General features: G+C 50.8%; 1 protein-coding gene across 1 annotated transcript; it reads left to right on the forward strand.

The window, feature by feature from the left end:
* The first annotated feature begins 11905 nt into the window (after positions 1 to 11905).
* LOC120686694 (prostatic spermine-binding protein-like) lies at positions 11906 to 13791 on the forward strand. Its single transcript, XM_039968905.1, has 3 exons — positions 11906 to 12263; positions 13067 to 13125; positions 13217 to 13791. Exons 1-3 carry the CDS (start codon positions 12138 to 12140, stop codon positions 13560 to 13562), a joined length of 531 nt encoding a protein of 176 aa, XP_039824839.1. The 5' UTR covers positions 11906 to 12137; the 3' UTR covers positions 13563 to 13791.
* Positions 13792 to 16985: the final 3194 nt, after the last annotated feature.

The following is a 16985-nucleotide window of genomic DNA, read 5'->3' on the forward strand; positions in this document are numbered from 1 at the left end:
AAAATCCCGATGAATATCTGGTAGGGTCAGCACTGGGGCGGTTGTCAACCTATTCTTCAATTCTTGAAAACTTTTTTCACATGACTCTCTCCAGGTGAATTTCTTATCTTTCTTGAGCAGCTCTGTCATGTGCCGGACTATCTTGGAAAATCCTTCAATGAATCTCCGATAATACCCAACTAATCCAAGAAAGCTTCTGATTTCACTAACATTGGTTGGTTGCTGCCAGTTGGAGACTGCTTCGACCTTTTCAGGGTCCACTGCTACTCCTTCCGCGGTCAGTATATGACCAAGGAAAGCAACTTTCTCAAGCTAGAATTCACACTTGCTGAATTTGGCATATAGCTTATGTACTCTCAACTTTTCCAATACTACTCGCAGATGTTGCTCGTGTTCCTGGACACTCTTGGAGTAAATAAGTATGTTGTCGATAAAGACTACGACAAACTTATCTAACTCATCTATAAACACCTTATTCATGAGATTCATGAAATAAGCAGGTGCATTGGTGAGTCCAAAAGACATTACTGTAAACTCAAACTGCCCGTAAAAGGTGACAAAAGTTGTCTTTGGGATGTCGCTTTCTCTAATCTTGAGCTGAAAATATCCTGACCTCAGATCAATCTTGGAGAAGTACTTCGCTCCTTTTAGTTGATTGAAAAGGTCATCAATCCTGGGGAGGGGGTACTTATTCTTGATGGTAACTTTGTTCAGTGCCCGGTAATCTACACACAACCTCATACTCCCATCCTTCTTCTTGACAAATAGGACGGGGGCTCCCCAAGGCGACGAGCTTGCTCTGATGAAACCAATTCATTGTAGTTCTTCCAGTTGCTTCTTTAATTCTGCCAATTCAGAGGCTGCCATCCTATAGGATCTCTTGGCTATATGAGAGGTTCTAGGGACAAGGTCGATGACAAACTCTATATCCCTATCTGGTGGCATTTCGGGAAGTTCTTCAGGAAAAACATCTGGGTATTCGTTTACTACCGGGACTTCTTCCAAGAACTTGGCTTCCATGCTAAACACCATTGGGTCTGGTCCACTTCTCCGGGTATGGCAGGTCACTCGTACTCTTTCTGGGTTCGTTAGGTGTACCACCTTGTCAGTACAACCTATGAGACCATTGTGTAGGCTTAACCAGTCCATTCCAAGGATCACGTCTATTCCCTTAGACTTAAGTAGGCCTGCTAGAAATTCTACCCCGCTTAAATTGATCCTTACCTGTAGACAACCTAGTTGACACTTGATGTCACCTCCATGCGTCCGGGTTAATAGGGGTGTTTTTAGTAGTACTGTAGGTATTTTATGCTTATCCACAAAGCTTGACGATATGAATGAATGTGATGCTCCAGAATCAAATAATACTATTGCCAGAGTTGAGCTGACTAGGAACTCACCAAGTACTACTCCTTGTGCACCCCGAGCCTCCTGCGCGTTGATGTGGTTGACGCGGGCTCGTCCATAAGGCTGCTGGCTGTTGTTGTTGTTGCCCTTGTTGTTGCTGCCGATGGGGACACGGTTGGCTCCGGACACAGGTGGCCTAGGCCCATTCACCGAGTTGGAGAAGACTGATGCAGTAGGCTTGTTTTTGGTATACGGGCAGTTGGCAATGTAATGTCCTGTCTCACGGCAGTTGAAACAGGCCCTAGCATTGTTGTTGTTGGTGGTGACTTGGCTGGCATTGCTCTGCGGGGCCTTCATGATGGTCTGGCTCCGAAACTGTGTGTTAGGAACCTAGGAGCCTGTCACCTGAGACTAGGTCCTATACTGCATTGGGGCCTAAGATCTTGGTGCAGTATAGCTGAAGCTTCTTGGTTTCTGAAAGCGGTCCTGCTAGCGGGCCTTGCTTTCTAGAAATTTGCGCTTGTTATCCTTCCTTTCTTCATCTTTGGCCCTTTCTGTGAGAATGGCCTTGTTCATCAGAGTGTTGAAGTCCGGGTAGATCTGAGGGGTAAGCAAGGTCCGGAGTTCTGGGTTCAATCCCTTCTTGAACATGTCCTACTTCTTTTCATCATTGTCCACTTCCTCTGGCGCATATCGGGTCAGCTCCATGAATTGGTAGGTGTACTCTTCTACTGACATGCTTCCTTGCTGCAGTGCGCGGAACTCATCCGCCTTGTGCTTCATGGTGGCCGAGGGGATATGATAGCGGCGGAATTCCTTCACAAATTCATTCCAGGTGATGGTGGAGGCATCTTTGGCAGCGGCACAGTAATTCTCCCACCAAGCTAAGGCAGTTCCGGTGAGCTGATGGGCTGCCAGAAGAACCTTGTCTCGATGTTGGCATTCGAACGGCTCGAGCTTCCTCTGGATCACATGCAGCCAGTCATCTGCCTTCAAAGGGTTGCTGGATCCGGCAAATGTGGGTGGCTTGGTTCTCAGGAAAGCTGTCAGCTTGTCATTCATGGTCTGCTCTCTTGGCCGCTTATTGACGAGGGCATTGGCCAGGGTTTCCAGTATGAGAGTCTGATTATGTATTATTTGTGCCAGATCCCCGAGGGGTGGTGGCGGTGGCGGTGGCGGTGGCACTTCTCCTTGGTTTCCTCCTCTATTCTGGCTCACTTCCTGTTCTTGCTGAAGAGGGTTCTGTCCATTAGGCTGTCCTCCCGCACCAGCGGCTGCAGGGGTCCGGTTGTGGGAGGCCCTCGTACCGCTTCGAGAAGCCATCTATAGATTGGGTAGAGTTTTTGTGAGATTATGATTAGTATTAAGTGATGTTTAAGTTGTTTAATTCGTATTTTTGAAAAGGCAGAATCTACCTTCCGCCGAAAAGCACACAGACTAACAACAAGCACACAAACTAGCAAATAACAAGCACACACATCTTTATTACAGCAAGAGGGGGTACACACTGGGACAAGGCCAAACGCGTACTACACGTCCGGGTACAGGGTCAAACTTAAGGGTACAACTTAAGCCGAAGGGGCTGGGGTGGCTTCGGGGCATGCTACTCGCGGGGCGAGCCTTCTTCGGAGTGTGCTTCCAGGGGGACGAGCAGTCCTTGCTCGCCATTCTCTGGGTTCCCGTTTTCCAAGGGTTGTCCAGCAGCTTCCCCTTCAACGGCGGCAGTAGGCCCTTCAGGGTTCTCGGGCGGGGCTTGTGGGGTTCTCAAGAGTGGTCCCCATCCTATGATGGGCGTCCCAAGTAGAATATGGTCTTCCCCAATTGCCGGGACTGGCGTTCCACTTCTGGTCCATTCTTGCATACGCCAGTCCCGGGCCTGCCTGAGGCTCTCCTGGGCAACCTCTTCGCTGCTGACCATGGTCGCGGCTCTTGTCTTGGCTTGGTCTGCCCGGATTTGTTGCAGTCTTACCGCGAGCTCTGCTCGCTCGGCTCGATGGGTCTGCTCCCTCAGGATGCTGGCTTGCTCGTCAAAGAGCTGATCCAAGGAGGCTAGATAGGTAGTCACTTGGTATAGGGGGCCTTCTTCACGGCGGCGCCGTTCCAGGCTTCTCATACAAGCTTCCCAAACTGGGGTTCTGATGGCCGGAGGGAAGAACCTCATTAGTGTGGGAGCGAGGTGTCCTTCAAAAATCCGGCACAGATAACGGAGTGCCTTTCTGACGGCCAAGGGATAGGTGTCTTGGTGCCTAAACCCTGTAGCGGTCACTCGCCATGGCTGGATGTCGGGGTAGCGGTCACTTCTGGCGATGACCAGGATCACTCTACAGTGGAGGGTACCATGGTGTTCGTATTCTCTCCTGTAGTATCTTGGGCGTTCCGTAACGCCAAGGCTTTCCAGGGCGTTGATCAAAAGGCTGGGGAAGCTAGGTGCAGCTTGGCAATTGCCCTGGGTCCATCCTTCCTCAGCCATCTGAAAACAAAGATAGAGTGAACAAGTTTTGCACAAATATCTGGGTACAAAGGGGATAGATGGTACTTATTATTACAACATGATGGGGTATAGATTTCATGGATACACGATTATTAGGATAGAGGCTCTAGCTTAGGTGTGCTACTCTCCTCTCATGGGGACTCTTCCTCGATCTGGATAGGGCGCTTCTTTGGTGGAAGACACTGCTCCATCACATCATCTTCGGTCTGAGTACCCGTATCCCAATGGGTTTCTTCGGGTTCTTCTTCTATCCACCCACCTACTCCTCTGTGAGCCTCGTGTTCTTGCCATTGGGCTTGGAGAGTGGCTAGGGAATACTCGGCTCGCACGGCTCTGGTCTGTTGTTCCTCCATTTCTTGGATTGCCTTTTCTGCCCTGCGGATTTGGTGCTTCAGTTGTTCCGCCTGTTCGCGGTAGAGTTCATCCAGGCTGGTGAGGTAGATGGATAGGTGGGAGACCGTATCTTCTAGGTCTTCTTCTTTTCTCCCAAGTCCTCTCATCCGAGCAATCCATGAGCGTCCTCTTCCTCCAGTAGGCGGGAAAAATCTCATAGGAGTCCGCTGAAGATGATGCTTGTAGACCACGCGCAAACGTCGCAGGGCTTTTCGGGCGACCTTTCGATAGGTGTCTGGGAAGCGAAAGCCGGTGGTGGAGATGAACTAGGGTTGCACGTCAGGATAGCGGGTGCTCTTTCCCACGAAGATCATCATGTCACACCGAAGGATGCCCCTGGAGTCGTACTCCCGGTAGACGTACTCTGGTGGGTCCACAACTCCGACGCGTTCTAGGCTGAGTAGCAATAACTTAGAAAGGCCGGGCTCTGCGTGGCAGATTCCGCCCCATCCATTGTCAGCCATCTGGAATAGGGTAAGAACCAGCGGTGAGTGCTTGTGTGGAAAAAAGATTAAGCAAGGAAAGGTCCTAATGTGAAAAGGCCTGGAAAAAAAAGGTCTCGCTCCTAGGGTCATGTCCAACGGCCAACCTACGGCTCTGATACCACCTGAAGCGTCCCCTCATAGGAGAAGACTTAAATGTGATACAAATATCAGTTCAAGGAGGCTGATAACACATTTATTACATCAGATGGTACATCACCGTACAACTCTATGCGGTAATGGGCAGTGCAGCGCAACTATTGCGAGGATAACAACTAAAACCCACACAACGACATTAACTACAAAGAGGTCATCAGAGTCATGCGCCATACGGAGCTTCCTGCGGGTGACCCTATCCACAGGCAAGGTTGGGTGTAGGACGGAACCCCTCCTCAACGTCTTCGGGAATGAAGTCTGGATCTTCCTCTGTAAAAAATTAGGAAAAGGGGGTGAGTACGAATGTACTCAGCAAGTCCAACCACACCCACGGAGGGGATATAAACAGAGTACATGCACAGGATGGATCAAGGATAAGGCCAGGGTTTAATTTGCGGAAAGCTAATTTTCATGCATGGGTTCATTTGAGAAAAGGGATTTTTATAGCAATTATCTTGTACCGAGTAACACATAGGGTTGATCCACACAGGATCCCAATTTTAAATTGCTACCAGACTCCTCGTCCGCCGTAGCATACGGCCCAGCTGCCGGACACTTTTCCAAAACAACTCACGCCAATCCATCCATTCCCAGAAGAAACACTAGTTGTGTGACCAAACCGTAACTCGCCTAGTACCGTGGGCACGGCTATTTGAATAGATTTTAACTCTGCAGAGGTGTACAACTTTACCCACAAGCGGGGTACCACAGCACGATCACCTTAGTGTCGGTGCAGATCCCAACAAAGCCATTACCCACCTTAGCTAGACCTGACTAGCCACCACGGGATCCACCAAGGGGTCGTCGACCTATCACCGAGGTTTAACCGAGGCGTAAGTCACACAGAGCTTATCCCTTATCCTTGATCACCCATTGCTCTCAGCTCTCCTGATGGCTATCAGACTAACTAGTGGGGTTTATACTAAGCCGTTGCCCATACAACGGTCGAGTGGTTTGCACGATAGTGGAGTTAGGCAAGATGACACACCAACTCGGTCCTTAATTATGACAAGATGGATATCTCCCAACCTTGCTCAACCACACAGGTACGAGCACACCATTCGGCAATTCACACAGAAGTGTCATCCATCCCGTCTAACCTCATCTTTTGAAAATTCCACATTTTCCCTTCCCACACACTCACACATTTTCTTTTTATAAAACAAGTGGTACCAAGTTCGAGGTCCCAAGCGTTCTAGCAGCAATTAACATCCAAATAGAATAAATCATATCCAGACATTAATCTAGGTGGTCAAGGAATGGTTATAACAAATCAAGGGTGTCTATCCAACCATATTTTCAGCAGTCAAACATATGCAGTTTTGCAAAATAGGCCAATGTGTTGTGTTTATAAAACTGGGACAAAACATGCATCAAAGGGCAGGATTGAACTTGCCATCCTCAAAGCCTTCCGGGAAGTCTTGCTCGAGGTACTGTGCTTTGGATTCGGGGTCGCGAAACTGGTCCTCGTTCACTTGCTCGTAGTACTGCTCATCGATGGGTTCTCCCTCGTTCACACCATGATCTACGTCGCACACAAACAAGCACACAATAAGGAAAAGAAACAAAAGTTTTATCGTTGAGCTCGAATCGGAAACAATTAAGATATGGGGATGGGAGTAATATTTTTGGGTGGTTTCCTAATGGCATGGCCAACATTATGTTAGAAATGGTGTGGTAAAGTTTCGGGTTAATCCGAGAACGTTTGGCGCATGAAATGTCGAATTAAAGAGGGGTTCAGGGGTTAAATAAGAATTCAGGGACCTGTTTGTAATTATTTTGGGAGAGAAAGGACTTGGATAGAATTTTGGAAAATATTTGGGCTATTCTGGAAAGAGGCAGGGGCATATTTATAAATATGTTTACATGGTGGAAGGGTTTATTTTGGAATATAATAAAGGAGAGAGTTTCTTTTGCAAAAAGACTAAAGAGTGGGAGGGCTCTTAAAGGAATAGGGAGAAGGGCAGGGGGGTCTGGGCAATTTTGCCCTTCTCCTACCTCCCTCCCGAACAAAACAGAGGAGGGGGGCGGGCGGCGTACGGCGGCGCTCGTCGCCGGCGAGCTAGGGCAAGGCGGTGCTCGGGAAGAGGGGGGAAAAGGGAGAGGGGAGTGAGAGGAGCCGATCCCCTGCCGCGGCTCGGGCGGAGGTGGTCCGAGGCGGGCTGGCCACGACGGCCGGCGGGCGGCGGGCGGCGGCGGCCCTGGGCCGGCGTCTTGGAGGCGCGGCGGCGGTCAAGGGGAGGGGGAAAAGCGAGAGGGGACCGAGAGGGTTCTATCCCCTACCTCGGCTCGGGCTGGGGCGCAGCGAGGGGAGCTGTCCACGGAGGCCGGTGGCGGCGGGCAGAGAAGCTCGCGACGGCGGCGCTGTAGATCTAAAGAGGAGAGCTAGCGGTGGCGGTGGAGGTCGTGGAGGCGGTGGGCGACATCGAGGGCCCTTTTATAGGCAGGGAAAGGCGGTGGAGGGAGGGACGCGGTGGTGGCCGGCCGGCGGGCATCCCGCGACCATTAATGGTGCTCGGAGCGTCGCGGAGCGGTGGCGCGGGCGGCGAGGCGGCATAGGGTGATGGGATGGCTCGGGCAGGCGTGAGCGGGGCAGGCGGCGCTGTGCTTGATGGCGGGGGGGCGCGGCGAGCATCCGGGCGCGTGGTCCACGTGGGAGCAGTGCGCGCGCGTGCGGCCGGCGGCGATGGCGGGGCGCTGTGCGCGACTCCGGGCTTGACGACGGGCGGCGCAGCGAGCAGGGGCGCGCGTGTGGAATGAGTGCTGCGCACAGGGCGCGCGCGCGGCGCGTGGACAGGCGGCGGCGAGCGGCACGGCGAGCAGCGTGGCCGCGTGGTGCACGTGGGGGTGGTCGGGAGTAGGGTGTGAGCGCGCGTCGAGGCAGCAAGGGCACAGCGGTGGCGCGGGCAGGGGTGAGGGCGGTGGCCGGTGGTGGCGCTGTGGGGCGGGTGGTGTCGAGCGGCCCGGCTCGTGCGGCGCGCGGCAGAGAGGAGAGGGAGGAAGGAGAGAGAGGGAAAGGGAGGGAAAAAGTAAAGAAAAAGGGATAGAGAAGAAGAGAGAGAGAGAGAGAAAGAGATCGCGCCGGCGACCGCGACCGCGACCGGACGAGCACGCGCGCCGGTCGGGCGTGACGCGCGGAATGAGGAAGAACATGGAGACGGGACGGCGATTGGATTCGGATATCGGGACAGGTTTTTCGGGAGATTGGGAGATCGGGCGAGGGACGATTTCGGATGGATTGAGCTCAACGATGAAAAGAAATTTGAAAATATTTTTAGCGCGTGATTTATTTTGGTAAATTTTCGGGCTGTTACATTTTGGATCCAAATAATTAAGAAGTAGAGTGCCAATAGATAGCTTACATTTTAGAAAAAATTTGGTACTAATTTCATATTTTTTAATTTAAAATAAGTTTTTTTATGAATTTTTAGTTTAAACTTGAATATTTTGATTTTAACAAAATGAAAAATTAACTATAAAACCACCCTAAATGTCATACGTGTCTGGTTTCGACAATTGGATTGCTTCTATTATCTGATTTTGTAGTTGTCGTTGAAAATCAGACTTTTGTGATAATTTAAGGGTGTAAATTAGACTTTTCTCTAAAAAATTTTACGTCATTATCAGCTCAAGGGCCGAATATAAAGGGAAATGAGCACACATGTTTCAAGGATAAAGTCAAAGGCAAAATTCATCCATTTTTGGTGAATATATCCAATGGAGCACTGCACATGATGATTAGATTTCTTCAAAATGCACACTACTAAATTGGTCGATGGTTAAGCGAGGTAAGTAGGATTAGAACGAGGCATGTTATTGCTCACAGTTGCGGCTTTGTCACATAAAGTTTCATTTGGTGTGTGTGTGTATGATCTGGTTAGTTGTTGTTCGCAACTATTGCTCACATTAAGGTAGCATTGACGTTGGCTGTACTTTCATAGAGTCCGCATGCACGCATGAGGCCATGTATATATATTTGGGATTACAGAGGTCGCAGACATGATAAATCCTCCTCCAAATTTAAGATGATCCCATGCTTACAGCAATACACGGCTACTAGATAGGGTAGAGATCCAGATAGCAGAGGAAAGGCGGGTGACACCTTCCTCAATTCGATTTCTCGAGTTCAGAATCAAAAGCTAGACAAATCCTTCACGATACAGGGAACGGGTTATATCCCCCCGGCCAGACTCTGCCACGCAGGGCCCACCATACACGTGACTCACGCTCCCACGCTAACACAGTACGTATCCGACACACGAAGACGCCTTCACGATGCAGCCGTGACACTTAAACAAAGAAACATTTTTTAGGTCACACAATACAACTCCGACACTCACAACACATGCACACTCACACCTCTATAAACACACATACACAAATCCTATCCCTATGAGCATTTTCGAAAACTGAGCCGGCAAATCCTCAAGATTGACGAAGTCACCACAGGCGTCTCGCTGTCGACGGAAACATCGCCTACCACTGAATGCACAACACCGTTAAATCCCAGAATATTCGCTCCTACTTAAACAAAACAAAGAAACATGCGAACAAAGAAGCTAGAAGTCCATAAAAAAGGGCCTTTCCAAGAGCTTTGGGTGAGTGGGACTGGGAAGCATCACGAAATCTAGATGAACATTGTGGTCATCACGAGGTTGTTGAGGGTGAGCCGTTGGTGGACATCCGGCTCGAGCGAGTAAAATTGCAAGTCGGTCCTTGTCAGGTAGACCCAGCAGTCCAGATTGCAACAAACGGGCCAGTTCGATGTCCGTCTTCCGAGCTTGTGGTCCACTATTTTTCAGTCCTACTCGTTCGTGAGGCAGGCGTAGGGGTGGTAAAGGGCCCAACATTTTGAACTAGAAAATCTAAAGATCGGATCCTAAAAGGGCCAGACTCTAAACATATGTATTTTTGAACTAAAAATTTTAAAGACCCTATTAAGCTGTGAAGAGGCCACTAGGGCCATGGCCCATTACCACCCCTAGACAGACGGCTTCCGATCAAATCGATGCATAGCTCCACTCCTCTAGTCCTCAGGACCTCAACCCTCCTCATCATTACCACCATCTCCAAGCGTCCAATCCGCATGTGTCCACAACTCGAGCTTTATGTGGCCTCATCTCCACTCATCTTCGCAGCTCGAGCACAGGAGATGGGGACAAGGTCAGCGGGAAGAGCCCGTCGGGTGTCGGCGGCCGTGCTTACCGTCCTTGCTGCCAGCAAGGCCAGAGGTTCCTTGCTCTGCTCGCTCTTGCGGCGACCCGCTGAGAGTAGTATAGTGTTTTCGAAATGGGAGGCAGTGGGATTATAGTCCAAACATTCTAACTTCTGGATACCTAGGGCACATGAAATCTAAGGATGAACCCGGCCACTATAGTGTATGATTCATTGGTTTGTCGTTCGAGTGAACTTTTTTGTGTCAAATGAAGAGCTTGGTTCAAACGAAGTTGACTGGTGTACTTTGGTGAAGCGATCGAGAGCCAATTGTTTTCCTTCAGAGCCTTTGCATGAGGAGCTGACGAGGCTAAAAATGATATGTACGAAATGTGCCGCCTCACATGCTTAATCACGTGCAGCTTCTAGTCAATCCAGTTTAATTATCGTCTCTCCAAAGCAAGAAAAATGGAAATCTCCTACTGTACTGCCTAAAAAGAACGATGTTCTGTTTACCCCTCGGTTGAATCAGCTCCCCCCGTGGGCCGCCCCTCCTCCGCCGGCCCGCGCGCCCGTCCTGCGCCTCCCCACGCAAGTAGATGGTCCGCGCCGCCCGCCTCGCCGCCGTCACGCCGCCTCGATCGCAATCCCCTCCGTCCCCTCGCGACGCCCTACCCCTCGCCCCGAGCTGGTCCGCGCCGCCGCCATCGCGTCATCCAGCCATCCCCGCCCCGCCCCGCCAAATCGAGGCGCCCCTGGTTGCCGCCGTGAGGGGTCCCTGTCCGCTTGCACAAAGAAGGTGGGTCCCCGTCAGCTTGTCGCCTCCCCGCGCGCCAGCTCGCCGTCGACCTGCCCATTGAGACTGGTTTTAGAGGTAATACGATACTTTGTGCACTCATTTAATGACTTTTAGTTTTTTTTAATCCCTGGAACTAAACATGTAGCGACAAAAGTTTTTAGTCCAGAAACTAAAATTAGTCTATGAACTTTTTCAACCAAACACCACCTTAGGCCGATCCCAGTGGGGAGTTTCATATTGATATTTTCAAGATAGCTACATAAGAAAAAGACTATAAAATAATAGTTAAAACCACCTCTCCTAATGCATAATTTCATGTTGTAGTTTCCTAAAATCTATGTTGCATTTGATTTTAAGACTCATAGAGTGTTGATATTTGTGTAGAGAGAGTTTTATCTAAATGAAACTTGTTTCTACTCTTTCTTCTTAAATTCTATGCCATGTCATCATATAATCCTACATGGCATGCTAATTAATGTGCATGAAACTCCTATAAAATCCCTATTGGGACTGCCCTTAGACTGTACGAGTAGTCCCCTGGAAAAGTGTGGCTCGAACAGCCCGCTGCCAAGATGGGCCTGACGTGTAGTGAAACCCACCCACACACGGCAGACAGAAACAGCCAAGTCCATTAAAGACCTGGACGCATCACGGAGTCCCCCCATCCTCCACTCAGGACAGTTCCAATGCAGACTTCACTCATAGAGTCTAAGTCTCAAAGACTCCATCACAAGAAATTATACTTCCCAATACAAAGTGTGTTATTTTGGTTTATATGGCCCACTTGTCTCTCTCACATTCATTTTTGATTTGTGTGAAGACTTGGAGTCTAAATAAGACTTGGATTCTTGATTTCTCTTCCTCTCTCTTTTATAAATATACTATCAAAAAACAAAATAAATAGAAGACTTAGACTCTATGGTAGAGTTTGGATGAGGACTGCCCTCGTCACACGGCACGCGACCCGAACAGCCGAGGGGGTCGAGATCCCGATCGGCACCGCACCGCGCCTCCTCCTCTGACCTGCCCCGTTACGCTTTCGAATCCTCCCCGCCCATTGGACGAGCCACCTTCGCTGGGGCCCACCCGCCAGAGGCCCGCGCGCCCGGCGCCACGCGAGCGCCAAAAACCCTAAGCACGCGCTCACACGGCGCGGCACCCGCAACCCCACCCCACCCGGCGCCCGAGCACAAAACCCTAACCCCCCATCCCGCCTCCGCTATTAAAGCGTGCGTCGAAGAAGCCGCTGCGGCTCGGCGACCGCATCCGCATCTCCACCCCTTCTTCACCGCTCGCGCACACGGCAAAGGCAGCGATGGCGACGGCGGCGGTGGCGGTTGGTGGACCCGACAGGATGGCGGCTTCGGCGTCGTCGGCGACGGCGGCCGGGCTCACTGGCGCTGTTGCCGCCCAGAGGTTGCTGAGCCTGCTGGCTCTTGCGGTAAGTATTCTTTTCCTCTTCCCCCAGTGCGAGGACCTGTGTGACTGTGTTATTGCTATCCAATTGCTGGATTTGTAGTGACCGCGATAATCGTGTGATTTTGCTGCCCTTGCGGACTTTTACCCCGATTACCCTGTGACTCGGTTGCGAATAGAGCTAATTCTTCACGGCGTAATTTGCGTTTGACTGAAAATTTCGAAGTTTGCAGATCTAGTGATAGAGTTGATATGTGCCATTGCTATTTAGGGCGATGTTGGATTTTTGCTGTGTCGGAATTTCGGCTTTTTTTACTCTAGCAACTAGCAATAGATCTAAGCAGATCTGGGTAACTGAATATAGAAATTTTAGATTCAATGCACGATGGGAACCAGAGTAGTGAGTACTCAATGCTGTAAAAGCTACTTTAAGTGACATTTGTCCTGTCTTCTCACAATTCATCATGTCTATGTGTATTGACTAGGATTGTGCTGGAATAAATTGAAAACAAGATGCTTATGTGGAACTGTTCTGATCTGTGTGTATTGATCTGATCACAAGCAAGATGCGTATTTGGGAAATTCTAGCAGATCTGTTAGAGGAGTCCTTTTGCTACCCGTCTAAAGGGTGATCAGAATTAGTTGTCATACTGCTCTCTGTTTACCAAACTAGTGGGATTTATTTCTTTTTGATCAAAATCATGTTATTCTCACCTTGCTGAAGCTATGCTTTATATACCACTTGTTTTATGGAGTCTCTCCTGAATGATGCTTTGTTTATTTTTTTTTCTATTACCCTGTCCTGATGTAACTGCATTTCTCTCCCAGATTCAAGCTGTAAACAATGGAGTGGAAATATTGAATGAAGACCAGAAGGAAATTTACAAGTAGTTTTCTGAACTCTTTGTTTAAGTGTTTGTTCTGTGACTTAGTACATATGTTCTATGCTTACTTGTCTGTTGATGTATTTTTTTGAAGGCTACTTGCTAGAACTAAATCTGAAAAAGTTCCTGAGAATAAGGATGCTGGGTCAGATGACGACGATGATGACGACGATGATGACGACGACGAAGATGAGGATGATGAAGGGGGTGATGATGATGACGATGCTGAGGAGTCCTCTGGGGATGAAGGGGGTGATAATGATGATGACGATGAAGATGACCCCGAAGCTAATGGTGAAGGAGGGAGTGATGACGATGATGATGGGGATGATGATGACGATGACGACGAGGATGGTGAGGATGACGACGACGACGAGGATGGTGAGGATGACGACGATGACGATGAGGAGGATCAGCCGCCAGCCAAGAAGAAGAAGTGATTCGTCAATTACATCTGCATCCACCTCCTTGGCTGCTACCTTTGTTGTTTAGATGATGAGGTAGATGTAGCTTTGTCAGTGTCTCAATAGTGTAGGAAAATTTGACATCTGATGTTAAATTGTTATCTTGTGTTTTCCCCTTTGTGCATGAAGTCTTAATTGTGTGTTTTGGGTGGGGGTCATTTACAATTATTGGAGCTGTGATTCTGTGTCATGCCTTTCAATCTCATTCTGGCACCGGGACGGTGAGGCCAGAAGTCTGTTCGCTGACAAAAGACGCTGGAAGCATTGTGCAATGTGCTTCTGACACATGCTGGAAGCATAATGCAACTTCAAGCCTTCTATTGTTGGGACTCATTTTATCCAATTCCATTATTTATGCTGCTGGCCTCTTGAACAATTGCTTTTACTAGAGCTATATTGTACGGCTGGGCAATGTGATTGGATTATCCTAGGCGAGTAAAGTTTGTGTGGTTGAATTTTACTACCCTTGTTTTAAATTGTAGTTTGTTTAACTTTTTTGACTCTAAGTTTGACCACTTATCTTATTTAAAAAAATTGTGCAAACATTGCTAAATTTAAGTCATTCTTGAAGATCTTGTATTGATAAAGCAATTCATAACAAAAGTGATGTTTTGCACAAATTTTTAAATAAAACGAGTGGTCAAACTTGTGGTAAAAAAAATCAAACGACCTATAATTTAAAACAGAGAGAGTACATCACAGTGTTGACCAGGTGGCAAGCCTGTGAATTGGCCTTCTGGTTGCACCGGCAATAGAAATCAAATCCAGTCGAATAGGAGTACAGGAATATAGATATTAAGAATAGCACAAAAAATGAATGGTTGTGCTAACCCAAAATGCCATGCTGCCCTTCGTATTTACACCTGAAGTTTGTTTCCTGACACAACAATACTACATTAGTGCTGATGCAACCATAACTCTTCCTGACAAGCATATTGCTCTTTCCCTACTAAAATCATGTCAAAAAGTGAAAAATAACCAGAAAAGGCATATGTTAGAGTATATTTGGTAGTTTAGATATTGTATCCGAACTGCCATACATATCCGGTGGGGTTGCCTTGCAACCCAAGTCTTGTACTCTTATATATACCGGCCGAGGCATCAAGCTAATACAATCCATCCATTACACAAATTCTATCACTTCTACATGGTATCACGAGTTTAGGGTTTGAGATTCTGGGCAACCTTCCGCTGCCCTAACCCTAGCGCCGTCGGCGCCCCTCCTCTCGCGCCGCCGCCTTCCCCCTGTTTCCCACGGCGCCCCTCCAGGGCGCCCCCTCGCCGGCCTTCTAGCGCGCCCCCCGGGGAGGTCGCCCATGACCTCCGCCAGGGGCAGCGCCCTCCATCACGGCGGATCGAGTTAATCCGCCGCCCTTAGAGTGTCAAGCAGTAGCAGATCGGTGTAACTCGTCACCCGCATGGAATCCGCCGACGATCCGATCCGCGCTGCCGTGGTGGCAGTCGCAGTCTCCCGGCGGCGCCCGTGACCCACCTTGTGCTGCCGTGGTGGCAGCAGTGGCTCCGCGTGGCGCCTTCAACTCGTCGTCGACGAATTCCGTGCAGCACCTCCGCTCCGACCCGTCGCCTTCACGCCAGGCTTCCCGTCTGGATCCCGCGTCGGCTGCACCGTCCACCTGGCGGCCTCCTCTGCAGCGCCCGTGCGGCTCTGTCCCGCGCGCCTTGCGCGGGCTCCCTCCGCCGCCGGTCGCGCCTCTACCCTGGCGGCTTCCTCCGCATCTCGGGGGGATCCGTCGTCGCCGGCCAGGACGTGCGCCACGCTCCGGATCCGCTGCCATCCCTGGCGGGGATCCTCCATCGCCTCCGGCTACCTGCCGTCGCCGGGAGGGACGTGCGCCACCCGCCCTCATCGCTGTCGCCTGGCCACCTCTTTCTCACCCTCTATTTCTCTCTCTCTCGCCCTGTGGCTCTCGCCCTGTGGCTATGGTCCGTCGTTGGCCATGATGAGCAGGGGAGAGGATAAGAGTGGGGAGGAGGCCTGTGCTATGCGCACCCAGAGGCTCTACGCGAAGATTTGCTGCTGCTGATTTATTTTTGGTTAGTTTCTCTGATTTTTACTCGATCACTGATCGAGATTGAGTCGCCCACCGCCCGTCGACCTTGCGCCTCTACTTCGACATCGGCGTCGACTTCACCGGCCTCTTCTTCGTCTTCGACATGCGACATGGTGACATGGACAGTGCCCTAGGGGACGCCCATCTGCACTGCCCTCCTCGCCGCTTCGTTCGCACGTCGACCTTCGCCGGCTCGTCGTCGCCTTCACCGATCGGGACGCCTTCACCGACTTCGCCCACCGTCGTCTCGCCTCACGCTACTCGGTCTGATCAACCGATGTGCGTGATCCACCCGGCTCCCGTGACGTCCGTCCTCGTACTACGCGCCTCTTCCCCGAGTATGGAGGGCTGTCGTTGCTTCGCCTCTTCGGGCAGCCGCGGCGCCACCCGTGGTCTTCCTCGTCGTTGCATCTTCACCGCCGCCGACTACGTCCTCGACTTCGTCCACGCCGGCCACTTCGACCGCATCTTCGACATCGTCTACGACTACGTCAGTGCGCGCCTTGCGCGCACATGGTCTTCACCGAGCTGTTCGAGTTCTTCGTCGCCTTCTTCGAGCTCCGCCGCCGCGTCCTCCAGATCATCAGGCCTTGCGCCAGATCGTCCGGGGTTACCTCGTCGCTTCGTCCAGCACCACCTCGTCGCCATCGCCGCCGTCCACTTCTACCCCTTCGTCTACTCCAGCAACTGCGGGCTGCATCGGCATCATCTTCCTCGCCGTTCTTCTGCGCCTGCAACCGTCGTGGAGGCCTTCTCTGCTGGTCCCTCGGCGACGGCGCCTGGTTGTGCATCCTCCCTTGCACATCCGGTATTGGCAACACCGGTGCGTGCCCATCGTCCCCGATGCGTTCCCGAGCATGGCAAACTCGGGCATGTGTCGCCCGATGGCCTGACTGCATCGACTTTGGCATCGCTCCCTCTACGACTGCCTCGACGCGTCGCCATCTTCGTCTCCGGCGTCTTCTCCATTACGCCACCACCATGGCGCCTCCTCGTGCGCCCGCGGCTTCATGTGCGGCTACCTCGTCTTCGGCAACTTCGATAGCTCTACGTCGACCACGACTACTCTACGCACGGCATCTTCGACCATGGCTCCTTCAGCTCGGCTATCTCGACATCGGCAGAAAGGGCTACCATCCACATGAGTTTCTCGCCGGTTCTCTCCTGTCGCAACATCCGCATTGCGCCAACGCTACAACTGCGGGGGGATGTCAGTCCGTCGGTTCCTACCTTCGGCTTCTCCTCCAGTCTCACCGTCTGCAGTGCTCCCGCTGTGACTGCGGAGGGATGTTAGAGTATATTTGGTAGTTTAGATATTGTATCCGGA

The sequence above is a fragment of the Panicum virgatum genome, chromosome 2K (genome assembly GCF_016808335.1).
Source record: "Panicum virgatum strain AP13 chromosome 2K, P.virgatum_v5, whole genome shotgun sequence".
Classification (NCBI taxonomy): Eukaryota; Viridiplantae; Streptophyta; class Magnoliopsida; order Poales; family Poaceae; genus Panicum; species Panicum virgatum.

Excerpts from the sequence above, each read along its gene's own strand:
- LOC120686694 (XM_039968905.1), top strand. The coding sequence starts at position 12,138 with ATGGCGACGGCGGCGGTGGCGGTTGGTGGACCCGACAGGATGGCGGCT. Across the intron at positions 12,264-13,066 it reads TGAGCCTGCTGGCTCTTGCG|ATTCAAGCTGTAAACAATGG; the intron begins GTAAGTATTCTT and ends TTTCTCTCCCAG. Across the intron at positions 13,126-13,216 it reads GACCAGAAGGAAATTTACAA|GCTACTTGCTAGAACTAAAT; the intron begins GTAGTTTTCTGA and ends ATTTTTTTGAAG.